The 13,602-nt window shown below is 39.4% G+C and overlaps 3 protein-coding genes across 3 annotated transcripts; 1 reads left to right on the forward strand and 2 right to left on the reverse strand.

Moving 5' to 3' along the window:
• Window positions 1-614: 614 nt before the first annotated feature.
• On the forward strand, window positions 615-3,233 carry arl14 (ADP-ribosylation factor-like 14). Its single transcript, XM_034105046.2, has one exon. The coding sequence runs from the start codon at window positions 2,684-2,686 to the stop codon at window positions 3,212-3,214; it is 531 nt and encodes a 176-aa protein (XP_033960937.1). The 5' UTR covers window positions 615-2,683; the 3' UTR covers window positions 3,215-3,233.
• Window positions 3,234-5,989: 2,756 nt separating this feature from the next.
• Window positions 5,990-9,040, reverse strand: LOC117461874 (zona pellucida sperm-binding protein 3-like). Its single transcript, XM_034103866.1, has 8 exons — window positions 8,592-9,040; window positions 8,011-8,126; window positions 7,824-7,927; window positions 7,483-7,660; window positions 7,265-7,382; window positions 7,034-7,119; window positions 6,602-6,861; window positions 5,990-6,277 (listed from the first exon to the last, which is right to left on the reverse strand). Exons 1-8 carry the CDS (start codon window positions 8,994-8,996, stop codon window positions 6,192-6,194), a joined length of 1,353 nt encoding a protein of 450 aa, XP_033959757.1. The 5' UTR covers window positions 8,997-9,040; the 3' UTR covers window positions 5,990-6,191.
• A 1,985-nt stretch (window positions 9,041-11,025) lies between these two features.
• On the reverse strand, window positions 11,026-12,935 carry LOC117461720 (interleukin-12 subunit alpha-like). The gene is made up of 7 exons (XM_034103606.2): window positions 12,917-12,935; window positions 12,670-12,815; window positions 12,504-12,590; window positions 12,375-12,416; window positions 11,689-11,808; window positions 11,408-11,452; window positions 11,026-11,216 (listed from the first exon to the last, which is right to left on the reverse strand). The coding sequence occupies exons 1-7, from the start codon at window positions 12,933-12,935 to the stop codon at window positions 11,085-11,087; spliced, it is 591 nt and encodes a 196-aa protein (XP_033959497.1). The 3' UTR covers window positions 11,026-11,084.
• Window positions 12,936-13,602: the final 667 nt, after the last annotated feature.

The following is a 13,602-nucleotide window of genomic DNA, read 5'->3' on the forward strand; positions in this document are numbered from 1 at the left end:
ATTGTGGGGATTTTAAGACCGCGGAGTCGAAATGTCTCGCTACGAGGTGACGAGGACGTAGTATGCTTGAAATAGTCATGTGCTACCAAGCAAGCGTCCTCGACATTGGGTGTTTCTCAATGTCGAGTAAAGCAGCTCCAGAGCCACTATTTCAAGAATACTACGTCATCGAGTGCCGCCGAAGGACTGTTCTCTCCACGGAGTTCTCTCCACGGAGTTCACTCCGTCACTGAGGGGTAGTGTGTAGCGGTAGGGTGTAGGGCGTGGTTTGGGATTGGGCCTAAGTGTCAGTCAAATATCCGACCTTAAAAACAATTCTTCGCGGTCCCTCTTTTTATTCTTTTAACTCTATCGCCTTCCTGGAAATTTGAATCATTACGCGTTCAACATTCACAAGAATGAGGGTGTGAGGTCAGAGTTTCTGGGATGCACCTAAATAGCATATGCTAGGATACCGTAACTGCGCTCAACTCAACCCTGCTGCTGCAGGAGGGGCAGCTCGGAATCATTCGATGTTGCCATGTTTAGTGACGGGCTGTACCAGGTGGAGCGGCTCAGAATAGCTCTGACATGAACTGATTCAAATGCTGAGACCCGTGTTGCAACTATAGGGGTCTAATAACCGCAGAGTCAAGTGCGTCACGCTACAGCTTTACGGGAACACATTGCCTTGTTTTGTGTACATTTGGCACTGTATAAGAGAGTGCGCGCAGGCACCAGAGGAATTGAAGCTTATCATTGAGCCAACTCAGACACAGGAGCGAATTTTAAACAATTCTGCTTTTAATCTTTAAAGGAGTGTTTTGCATTTAAGTTATACTATGGGACAACAAGGATCCAAATCCCCCATTGAAGCGCGGGTGATTTTTCAGCGCGTTGGCACGGTGGACATGTATCAGAGAATCGGCGAATGTTGTTCTACACCCTCAATTGTCCGTATTCAGAAAAAGGTAACCAGTCAGTCGGCGAGTCCAGACTCTTCCCCCCGGCCAATTGAGAAGTCAACAACTAATTCTTGGTCCCAAAGCCGCGGTGACACCGGGGGACTGGTGTACATAATGGACAATCCAACCGGGGGCGTGTGGGTGAAGCCGGGAGAGAAATGGACCAGAACCTGATACACAAATGAAACATCCATTTGAAATGCACACAATTCCTTCGATGGAATAAAGTGAAGCACCCCTTGCTTGGATGCACTGCCTCAAGCTCCTTCGTCTTCGGGCCAGGATGCATCTGATTTTGGCTCCTGCGTTGAGGGGCAGTGTGTGGAGTGACGGTGGATTTAATTCGTCTTAAGTGGGCTGGACTGATCACTGTAATTTATTGATTTAGTCTATAAGAGACATTCGTGTATTCAGTGTCAGACTGCTGGAGATTATGATGAAAGGAGGCGAAGAGTGCCATGCGCACTGAGATAACGTATTTTCTTTTGAAACACAGAGTCATTGTTTTGTTTCCAACATTACTTTGAGCTGTTTTAGTTCGTAATAATGGATGCATCGTGCAATACATACAATGTGAAAAAGGGTTTTTGGTTGTGTCTATACTTCGAGTTGGCTTCTTTGGTTAACACATTGATGGCAGCTCACATCATCCCATATTTTAATGACCTACATGGGTTGTAAACACAGTGCACTTTTGCCAACTGTGCCGAGGTGAAAAGTTCATCCTGCTGATGGCCAACCTTCATTTATTTGTTCTTCCTTTTTGTTTGGTTGTGCCCTCCTTTTGGAATGTAAAATATATATTGAAATGGGCTTACCATGCAAATACCGTCCAAATGCATGACATGAACCATTTTCATTTTACTTGTTTATTGCACTAATTAAGGTAAGTAGAAGAAGTGTCATACAAAAAAATACTTGAAAGTATTTTCCGTAGAATTTCAAACTTTCAAACTGGTCAATTTTACCCTGAATGTAACAGGAGGGTTGTTAAGTCAGGTGGATGCCATTAAACTGTGTGGATGTTTGAAATGTATATGAAGGATGTAATGAATTTAACTTCCATATTATTTTACTAGAGAAGACTGTTTCAAGTTCAGTGAGGAACTGCATTTATTTATTTGCCAGGTGAAGTACATTGTGCCTTATGTGTACGCATTGTTTGTTCGTAACCCTAAAGCAACTGTTGTGTTAATTCATTGAGTGCAATTCTTGAACTGTGTCAGAATGTAATATAGGCAAACTATTCATGTGTCTGCAATGATGTATCCAAGGCGCTGTACACCATGGTCCTATAAAAACAAAACAAATGACTTATTTGGCCTTTACATGAACGAGCCTTATAAATCATTATTAACAGTAAGGTACTTTCTTTCAGAACAAGCTATAACAATAAAACACTTTTCAATGTGCTTTTGGACTATGTAAACTCAAGTAGCAGAATTTGTGCCGTAAAAATGTTTTTTTATTTAAATAAAAGGTTTTATGATGATAAGATTAGCATTTCTACATTGCATAGATTGCAAATCTCGTATACAGCGTATATAAACAAGGGATAGGCCTATCTTCTTGTTGGTACAAACTTTGCACCCTGGTGTGGCACTTTATGGGTGAGTTATTGTCAGCATGGAGCTAATGGCTTATCTATAAACCTCTGGGCAACGCACTAAGCTAACATTACGTCAAAAGAGAACTGTAAGTGCTCACTTGAGTTGATTTGCTTTATATTTTACACCGCCATGGGACTGCGAGGATCGAAACAACCGGAAGCCCAAGTCCTCCTCCTGGGCCTGGACAATGCCGGAAAATCGACTCTCCTTTACAAACTGAAACACAACACGTGCGTCACAACAGTTCCCACCATCGGCTTCAACGTGGAAATGCTCGAGGCGAGAAAGAACAGGAAAAACCTCTCTCTAACCGTGTGGGATGTCGGTGGCCAGCGACAGATGCGCGAGCACTGGACCAAATTCCACCAGGACGCATCAGCCGTCGTGTTTGTTGTGGACAGCTCGTGTAAGGAGCGCATGGAGGAGGCGCGGAAAGAGCTGGAGAAAACTCTGGGGAGCGAACAGCTGCGGGGCCGTCCACTGGTCCTACTGGCCAACAAACAGGACGTGAATGGCGCTGTGACTGTCACTGAAATCAAGGACACGTTTAACCTGAGGAAGATTTGCTCTGGTCGGGATTGGTTCGTTCAGCCTTGTTCCGCGTCCACTGGATTTGGGGTTGAAGAGGCCTTTAGGAGAGTGGTCCAAATGGTCAAATAAAACATGTATTTATATGAAATGTGTTTTTTTCAATGCATATGCAATATGATGAATTATTTTTTTGTACAGCATCCTTGTTGGAAAAACATAATTTCGCTAATAGCATTAGAGCTAGTGAACCCATTAGGCTAGGCTACTTCATAGGACACTATAATGGATACCACATGAAACACGAGATACCTTATGGTCTATTAGTGTGCATTACAGGAGCCACCACTGACACACACACACACACACACACACACACACACACACACACACACACACACACACACACACACACACACACACACACACACACACACACACACACACACACACACACACACACACACACACACACACACACACACACACACAGCAGATCTTACGTCAATTATGAAACGGAATTATGTCATACAGCCATGTCATCTTGATATATTACTGGGTTCATAAAGGCATGATCTGACTGACGAAGCATTCACATCAGCATGATAAGCAACAGACAAGTGCACATAGTAGGCTAATGTTTGGAATAGACGCCTTCAGAAAAATGAATACTGATGTGTAATAATGCAGTTTTCACTATAATCTAGTATGTTGTGCTAAATGAGTTGTGTGTTTATATACTTGTATGAATTAAAGATAAGTATAGAAGAGTTAAAGAGGCAAGAAGACAAAGTGTCAAATGTTATTTTTTACGACATAACACGAAAGTTCTTATTAATGATTTAAAGCAGCTGATTTAAAAAGCATTACCATAGCAGTTTAATTTATATAAGCAACATCATTGATACATTGTGCAAAAGAATAAATACAGAACATAGGCACTTGTCTGATACATTCCTCGGAACAAAGATAAATGACTGATACAATCCTTGGCGAGTATACTGTAGGTCATGTACGCTCAGAGGCAGATCTTCCAGGGCGGCTTTTGTTGGTGTTTCTGAAACGTCCATACTAATCAAATAAACAGCAATCTGAAATGTAAAATATAAAGTGCCATTTAGTGAAGACTAAAGTTATGGAACTGACGTCCTTGTCATAACTTGTTCCATGTTAAACTCCGACCGTCCTGTGTTCCCTTCCCGCACCGTCTCCTCATATGTTGGCAGACGTTTGCATTGTTCGTATGAAGGCAGCTGCACATCAGGGGCTGGATCCCTCAGGCTGTCCGGGGTACTGCTCTCCATTAGCGGCTCTTGCGATGTGGTAGCAGCAGGGAGTCCGGGGAGTGGTGGCGGGGTGAGCTGCCTGGATCTGGAACACAACATCCGCTGGACAAAGTATCCCACAGCGAAGAGAAGCAGCATAATGAGCACACCGGAAAGTTTCCGGGTGACCATGGCGATGTTGTAGTAAGTGTTGTCCACGAACTGCTTGCAACAGGTGACGGCAGTGGTGTCGTTTCCCTGTGCGCAGCAAACCTGGTTATCTCGACAAACGTATGGTCCACATTTTCGGATGGAATAAACAACTGTGCGAACAAAAAAGCAAAAGGTGAACAACACCAGAGCTTGACAATTGTAGAAAAACGTCATTGCTGAGTTGAAAGGGAGAGATGATCCAGTAAAGCTCCGTGGAAACGCTCGGGAAACAGGGCGCAGGCAAGAAGATTCACTCAATATTCTGAAAGATGGGTTGGCTGAAACGTTGAAGCGGAGCTATCAACTGCGAGCCCACGAGACATAGAAAAATACCGGAAAATGGAGAAAAATAACGAAAAAAAAAAAATTGCTCACACATTGAACCGTCAGCAGTCAGCTATCACTATACAAGTGGGGCTACGCAGACAGCTGAATCCCTCTCTGCAGCATATGAATATGCCAACAAGCTTGACATGAACTCTTAAGTGTACTTCAATCTGCTCTTGATTTATTATGCACTTAAGGGTTATGTTGATGCCGTCCAGCCAACGTAAACACCGATGGCTTGTTCATTGGATATGAAAGTAAACAGGCGCCCAGGACATCGACCGTCTGCAGCACTGAGAAATGAGCCTTTGATTAATTGTGAAGGTGGGAGGGGACATTAAACCAGCAGACTGCAGAAGAGACTGTTGATGATTCAGCACCAGGGACAACGCTCAACACGCCCACTGAGGGAAACAATGGGTGTTCGCTGTCTGAGGTGCTGACACAACCAAACCCACAACTACTAACTAAGTGTTCCAGAAAGCAGGAGCCCGAAACATTTCCATTTGCAATATTTATACATTAATGGGCAGGTATTTCCTGGGAAGGCTGCGATGGTTTGGTAGGCTTTCAAAGTGGTTTACACAATGGTCACTAATAAGCACTCTTTCTCCAGGAAACTATTCTAATACAGGTCCCTAAAGTGACCAATAATCACACAATTGACTTAATTGTTTTACTGGAAGAAGTAAGCAAAGACAACATTCTATATTTCTGCATATACCCTCACAATGATTAATCAATAATGGGAGGACATGATGGGTAGGCTGTGGTAATGATGGCAGGAAGTGCTCCTAAAAGCGTGTCTGCTTTTTTTCTCAGATCAAAATCGGGATTATGTGAAATGCATTTTTACAGTGGATGACAGAAGGATGAATTTGTCTCAACTACACAATGCAACCTTTTGACATCCATTTGTGCCGTTTTGGCCCAATGACTTGAGTGCTTCAAACCCAATGCTAATTGAATTGTTTGCTAAAAGGCATATCAAGTTCTTGGCAAAGAACGACAGGATGCATGTTGGAAAAAAAAGAAAAATCAGAACAAATAATTGAGATCATTATAATGCTCATGTGTTTTGTAATAAGCAGGTTAAAAAAAGCCAAGTTAAATGTTTATTCGGAATTGTTTTTACAGAAAACATTTGAACTATAACAGTAATTGGAAATGTGAAAAGTACTCAAATAACCTTATTCCAAGTGAGATGGTATTAAGAATGATACTTCTGTATTCACAGGAGTTGTGTTCTGTCCAAAATGTTTTAATTCTGTACAAGTCAGCGTTCAGGAGGTCCGGCTCTTTGGTCAAAGTACTGTTTTGTTGTCTGATGGCTTTTTGTCAAATGCGTTTGATGGGAAGACAGTAATGGGTCCCAACTGGATAGTTCGCTCTGTAAAACAAAATTACAAAAATGTGAATAGGTCTCTTTCGGCTGCACAAAAAGCAACATTAATAATAATAAAATTAAAATAATAACACAATTAAAAACGGGTATAAATTGAATCTCTTTTTTTTTAACACATTACCATTGTAAAACAACATATCATTTAGTGTGCATTAATCTTTTTGGTGTGTTCGGAATGTTTCGGTTTTCCAAATTGCTCAAATGGTTAAATGTGTCAATGAGGTTAGTGAAATTGCACTGCACATAGATTGATCTTAAATAAAAAAAGGTAAATAAAAGTAAGAAGTCATCACCATTTGTTGTACTCACCTGCTTTGTACTCTGCTCCTCTTTTCATCACTCTAGCAGAGGATTGCTGTTTGTTGTGTTGACTTCCTGGACGAACACGGACAAAATGTGCTTCGGGTTCCTCTGAATTCTTCTGGACTAAACGGCTCTGCCAAGTCTCGGTGGGCCATGTTTTGGAGCTGACGATAGTCTTAGGGGGTTCTGTTGCCAGAGGCTCCTCCACCCCATGGGTGACATCACAGCTTTTACACACCTGGTCGTTCCCATCACCTGACCTCCATCTGGATAGGGAGGACATTTTTGAAACTCAATTCTGTGAAGTTAGATCGCCAAGTTTGATACAGTGGAGACAAATCAGATGATTGGAATTGAAATGCTACAACTAATTTCCTTTTTTCTGATATTACAAGGACACTGCACAGGAAAACTGAACATGCATAATTAGTATAATACCTGTTCTCAACTACAGAGCAGGCCCTGTTTTGAGAGTTGTCGGCTAGCACAGCTGGAACAGCCTTCACGTAGCAGGTTATATAGACCTATGGGAGAGAGAGAGAAGTTCAGTGAAACATGTTTAAGCTCCTCTTTAGGGTTTATGTGTATTGAACAAAAATAGCAAACTTATCAAGTCTTACAGTTTTAACGTGTTCAAAGTGCATGTCACAGACAGAAAAAATAACCAACCTGATTGCTGGGTGCCTGGTAGAACCTGAAGGCCTCAACCTGAAACCTAAGCTGATTCTCTTCAACTCTTCGTAGGAAGTGTGACTTTGAGTTTGTCAGGTAAGCATCAGTTAGACATCTGTTAGAGCAGGAAAAGAAGACCGTGATTGGGAAAGCTGATAATTGCAACAATAAAAAAATAGAACGATTATCTTACTATAACAATCTTTGGCATTTACCCATAATGCTCGATAAAGTCATATCTTAATGTATCCTCTGCATCGGGAGTTGCTGTGGCAACACAATGGTCCACATAGACTCGCAGGGGCATGTGGTTACCCATGAAGGCAGAAACGTGAAAATTAATGGTGTCACCCAAGAAGTACGAATAAGATCCCCTCTCAAACTGCCAATCACCTGCAAGGACGAAAAAGAGAAATCCAAATGTAAACAAGTCATTTTGAAATGTGGTTGTACAACAGGCATATTCAAAGAGAAGTATTAATTGTGAAAAGTGTAGCATACGACTAAGATGCACAAGAATAATAAAAGACGCAAGATCATGTTATGCCATTAGTACCAGTCATCAGTAGAAGATTGAAGTCTATCTGATCTTCTGCTGAGATTGTGGAGACAGAAGGAACCCAGGTGGGATGCACGGAGATGGCATCCAGAGAATACCTCCTGAAAATATACGGTGTGTTCGAGAAATATTTCAAATAGTAGTAATAAGCATGTACATGCATGTCACAATATAAAGGACTTACTTTTCATAATGACATTCAACTGGAATAGTTGCTCCATCCAGTCTAAGCAAACCATCAGGGGAAGGTTCAGGAGAGTAGACCAGAACATTAGAATAGATAATCTTCTCTTTTGTCGACTGAAAGGAAGAATGATAGTCTTTCAGTACAAATAAACACATCAATAGTACATTAACAACATGGATGGATTAGTAAACAGGCCTATGGGCCCCCATTGTGAACATGTCAAGGCTCAAACTGATTGCAGAGACACATAAGACATGAAGTAACTACAAGGAATTAATGCCAAAGATACGCAGAACAACTACAAAATGGTGCAAAACCACCACTACTGCAACAAGAAAAACACTACAAAAAGACAGTATGAGACACACACAGACAAAATAACAAACAAAACGACCACAGAGACACAAGAAGCCACAAAAACACTTTATCATCTACTGGTTTAGGTTCGAAACGCTTTTTCTAGAAACATGGGCGGCCATGTTTCTAGAAAAAGCGTTTCGAACCTAAACCAGTAATAAAAATGACTAAGCAAGTTCACTTGAGCTTACATACAATACAATATGTAATGTAATGCTTACCGAGAGTTTAGTTCCACAATCCCAGAGGGAGGCCTGGATGGTGTATTCCGCCTCTCCTGAGGGGACTGCTCCACATGCACTCCCTTCACTCACTGAACCCGGTCCCAGGCGCAGATGTCTGTAGTCCACCTGCAGGCCCTTCTCAAACATGTCGGCCTGCACCACAACCCGCATCGAGTCCGGGTGGCAGTGGACCAAGACGGGTCGAGGCCGCACGCTGAGCCCGGCGCTTTGCTGCCGCTGGCCCGCAGCCAACTGAGGCTGGATGTTTCCATGAGTGCTGCTAGGGAAGTTTAGGTTTTTTCTTTCGCTGGAGCCTCGGTTCTGTAATAACTGGCTCTCTATGAGGGCGGAAAGCGAGATAAGGACGATAATCGACCAAGAAGAGCTTCTGTGGACGTCCATTATTGTCCTCTGACAGGTTTGGAAAGAGAGGCGCCTACCACAGCTGTAAGTAACCAAACTCAAACACACCTGTGAGCGGGCTGTGACTGATTAAACCCAGATGAACTGCGCATGTCTGCTGGACATTACTTGGAACGTGTCGACATCAAAGTGTTTATCATTTTTGAGTCTTTGTTATGAATTAAAAACATAAATAAAAACTTCACATAAAGGCTACACGTTTTGTTAGCATCGTCATTTGGCTAATCTATTTATACTATAAACTAATTTCACCACTAGGTGTCACTACAGCTGCATTTATAACCTATTGTATCTCCATTGACACCGTTTCGGGTTAGATAATAATACCAGCTGCTCAAACGTTTTCTTAGTTTAAGAGTGTAAAAAATGTAAGTAAATAAGGACAATTATATTCATATATTTGTTATTCCACAGTCGAAAATATATATAAAGAAGAAGATTCTTTGCCTACATAAAGGCTGCCCTTCTTCAAATGTTTTGATATACCTACATGTTTACATTTTATAAATGCAGGAAATTATTGTTTTCATGTTTTAACACATGTTTCTGCTTTAGTGGTAGGATTTTTGGAATCAAAGTAGCAGTATGATGAATGTTTTTGCCCGAGAAATCTTTTTAAAGTGTTTATTTTTAAAAGAGTATTTAAAGGTCCCATATTATACTGTTTTTCTTCAATATATAATAGGTCTCAGATATATACAAAACATGTCTCTGAAGTGTTTGGCTCGAAATACCCAAAAGATCATGAATTGTAGCATCCCATAAACCCCTCTGTTTCAGCCCTGTTTCAAAAGTGCTGATTCTCTGTCTGTTACTTTAGATGAAAATAAGGAGCCACTCCCACGCCCCTCTGAGAGATATTTGGTTAAAAATAACACTATGGTACTCTAGGCGGAGATTCAGGTGATAAGGGGGGGGGGGGGAGTGCATTTTGTAATGCACTCATGTGTCACAAACGTCATAGGTCTCTTTCAACCCCAGAAGCCAAAAGTCTCAGTGCCAATTTCTTTAGACAAGCAAAGGATTCAAATAAAAAACAAACGCCTTATTTCCCTTTCAGTGAGGTTTTAATGAATAACCAACCTGTAGCAGCTCTTTCAAAACATCACATCGGAAAACAAAGAGGCCAACAGTGCCCACTGAAAGTGAACATGAAGCAGCTCACTAAGTGGAGTCTTTTAAGACATTCACCATTCATTTTGAGTTATTTGTGATTTCGACTATATTTCAAACATCAACTGACAATGCTTTCCGTAGACTTCACTAGTCTTGACCTTATAGTTAAGCCCAAATCCTAACTCTGCCTTAATTCAAGTATCATTTTTTTTAGTGTTTATAAATAAACCTTAAGTCAGACACTTAACACGTTTTGACTGACTTTCACATCCTTCTGAATTACAAAATACGTTTTACTGACAGATAATAGTAAGTTGATTATTAACACTGGAGTTTCCAAACCAAGTGTAAACAAACACTAACTTGCATTCTCATACAACTAATCCTTAGGGGCTGAAGTGGTTACAGGAAAATACAGTCAGGCGGTTTTCATAGCCCAATAGTAAAAGAAAATCACATGTTAGGATTGGAGGACCATTTTAAATGACGAATATTGTAAGTTAAAAAAAAAATCTAAATTTCCTATAAATCATTGAATTCATTAGAATAACCAACAAGAAGAAAAAGTCCAATAAAATGTCAATGTATAGAATATTATATATATATGATCTAACAGTAATACATTTTCTGAAAAAAATAAATGAGAGTATAATCAGCAGGATTTATGCAGGAAAAATTTTTATTTGGTGATTCTTGGAACCAAGTGAATGACAGGACAATACATAGTGGAAAATAAATAGTCTAATATCATTAATAAATAAATAAATAGTAAAAATTCTTTAAATACACTTTTAAAAAAAGTACTTTAACACACCATATTGATGTAAATAAGTTACATTACTTCATAATAATAATAATAATAATAATAATAATAAATGTGTACTGTAAACAGTCATAAAGTAGACTGAAGTGTGGTTTTTGAAACTCCTGATCTATTAGAGCTCATTTTTCTCATTTAGTCTGTTCACCAGAGTTCATGTAAGAAAGGACTCTGTTGATTGTGATGCTGCGGAGATGGAAGCCCTTCAGCACTTTGCAGAGGTTCAGCTTTTTATCGAAGCTGCTTGAATTCTCTGAGGCATCCTTAAAGAGACAGAAGAATTAGGAAATAATTAATAACAATTAGACAATGACAATTCTTCCAACAATGTTTAGAGTTGGAGTGTTCAATCTCTGATTTCTTGACAATTAGACACATATAAATAAGCACACTTTTCTTGAGCTCTGCAAAGATACCTTGACCAATTAAATCATGGTATCAAGAGATCTCTTACCTCCTCTGAGACCAGGTCTGATGGCAGATGCTTTGGGAAGAAGTTCTGTATAGAGAAAATGATTCATATTTATCAATGTTAACCGTTGTCCTTCATGAAAAATGCATGTTGCTTTAGATCTAAACTTCAGCGTATGAATTCAACTAAGCGATCATGCGTAACCAGAAAATGTCCTATTCACAGTTCATAAAATGTTTTAATACTAACATTTCTAATTGTGATTGGGCCTAACATACAAGAATACAGTGTGTTTATGGAGAGAGTAGTGGCAAATGATTTACCTGCATGAGCTCTCTGAGACCAGACAGAGTTGGGTCGATTAATTTGTCAGGGTCCGACTGAGCAGCTAGAAATGTGAAGTAGTGATGCAGATCCTTCCCTATGTTTTCCAGACATAAATCCTGGATGGAGAAACAGTTCATAAGTTCACATTCTGTACACACACGTATTGTTCCCTTGTACAATTGAATGCGGTCCATTGGAACAGCCCTGTTTTAAAATCTATCTTTACAAAGCTCACAATCTTACATTTTTGTTGTTGCTGTCAGAAAGCTTTCAGTTAAATGTAGTGTATAATGTAATCATTGTTTTGAATGTGTTTTCTTATTTTTTTTTTCGTTTTAAATACAGATGACTATAAACACCTCTCAATATATATTATAGACATGATCAAAATAGTATAAACAATTGTATCAAATCTCATTAGATTGGACAGCTGTTACTCCTAAAGTGAAGTGAATAAAAGAACTCAGCAATGTGTCAAAGGATGTTTCTTCTTGCTTTGGTTGTTAAATTATACATTTGTAAATCAGATGAAATGATAATAGGCTAATTAATAGGCTCTTTCAAAAATATGATGTTGTTTTGTCTTCTAAGTTAAATAATTAAACAGTTACAACATTTATTTATTATTTATATATTTATATTTAATAAATTATATTTGTCACAAAGACAGAGCAAAACCCACCTGATCAAATTCCGTCTTATTGATTCCTGAGCATTTTGATCCCTGCAGGAGAAACACAGTTTAGTTTGAAGTAAAACAGAGGCACAACAGAACTCCCAACAGTTAAATGTAAACATACTAATAATGTACCTTTGGTGCGCATACTGATGGCGTGTCTGTCTCGTTGTTCAGCTTCACCATCTCCTGACTGCAGTTGATTCCACTGAACAGCTCATCCTAGCAAACAGAAATATCATGTTTAAATTAAAGACACTTTAAAGATCACAGTGTATTTTAGTTAGTGTTTCAAACATACCTTAGTGAGTGCATCAGTGATGTTGTGTAGAAGAATCTGAGCGGAGAAAACCAAGGAGTCTGTCACCATTCCTTTAACCATCAGAGGCACAGACTGGCTGACCTGAGGACAGGTGAGCACGAGCAGCAGCAGTGCAGGAGTGAAGTCTGACCAACAAAAAGGACAGAATATATAGTTCCTTTGTAAAGCACGAGTTAAACAACTTGCAAAAAGAAAATACTGTTCAGCCAGGTTACATTATACTCACAGAGCTGGAAGAGAGGCATCTTGGATATGATTCTGATGATGTGCTGTAACTGACTGAACTCAGATATCCTTAAGTGTTTTATACCCACCGATGCAGGGATTTCCCTCAACATCTATATGCAATTTACACCTAGCTGTAAGTTGAAAGTGTAAAGTTAAGGTTGTGTAATGTTCCCCTACTTTACCAAATGGCTTTGTGAAACTGGAATTAACAGACACACTCTGATGAGTAATTGAGGTTCACACTAGTGGCTGTTCATTTGTCATATGTTATTATAATCTCTAATCCTGCACATTCATCCAATGTCCAGTGTATCAATAATACCAAACAATCACAATTAATTGTAATGGTAGATGGATACAAAAATACATGACATAAACTACTCGTTCAATCTGATATGAGAAAAAAAAGCCTGTTTATTAGATTTGCAGAAATATTGAATTAATTACATCTGGAAAACAATTTTGTGTTTGTTTTTAATGAACTCAAACTAGTTAAAATGTCATGTTTTCAGATGTTGGCTTCTAGAAAATAGATATAATAAATTATTTATTGTAAAAATGTTACAGGTTTATCAGAAATACAAAAACAATACATACAACTCAAGTGTGTTGAAATGCTAAAAAGAATTTGCATTATAAAAAGTGTTGTTGTTTTCTGCTGACTCAGTTACTTTTTAATTTGAC

This window comes from Pseudochaenichthys georgianus, chromosome 17, assembly GCF_902827115.2.
Source record: "Pseudochaenichthys georgianus chromosome 17, fPseGeo1.2, whole genome shotgun sequence".
Lineage (NCBI taxonomy): Eukaryota > Metazoa > Chordata > Actinopteri > Perciformes > Channichthyidae > Pseudochaenichthys > Pseudochaenichthys georgianus.

Excerpts from the sequence above, each read along its gene's own strand:
- LOC117461874 (XM_034103866.1), bottom strand. The coding sequence starts at position 8,996 with ATGGACGTCCACAGAAGCTCTTCTTGGTCGATTATCGTCCTTATCTCG. Across the intron at positions 7,120-7,264 it reads ACCAGGCACCCAGCAATCAG|GTCTATATAACCTGCTACGT; the intron begins GTTGGTTATTTT and ends TCTCTCCCATAG. Across the intron at positions 6,278-6,601 it reads AGGAGCAGAGTACAAAGCAG|AGCGAACTATCCAGTTGGGA; the intron begins GTGAGTACAACA and ends TTTGTTTTACAG.
- LOC117461720 (XM_034103606.2), bottom strand. Across the intron at positions 12,417-12,503 it reads CATCAGTATGCGCACCAAAG|GGATCAAAATGCTCAGGAAT; the intron begins GTACATTATTAG and ends TTTCTCCTGCAG. Across the intron at positions 11,453-11,688 it reads GTCTCAGAGAGCTCATGCAG|AACTTCTTCCCAAAGCATCT; the intron begins GTAAATCATTTG and ends TTCTCTATACAG.
- arl14 (XM_034105046.2), top strand. The coding sequence starts at position 2,684 with ATGGGACTGCGAGGATCGAAACAACCGGAAGCCCAAGTCCTCCTCCTG.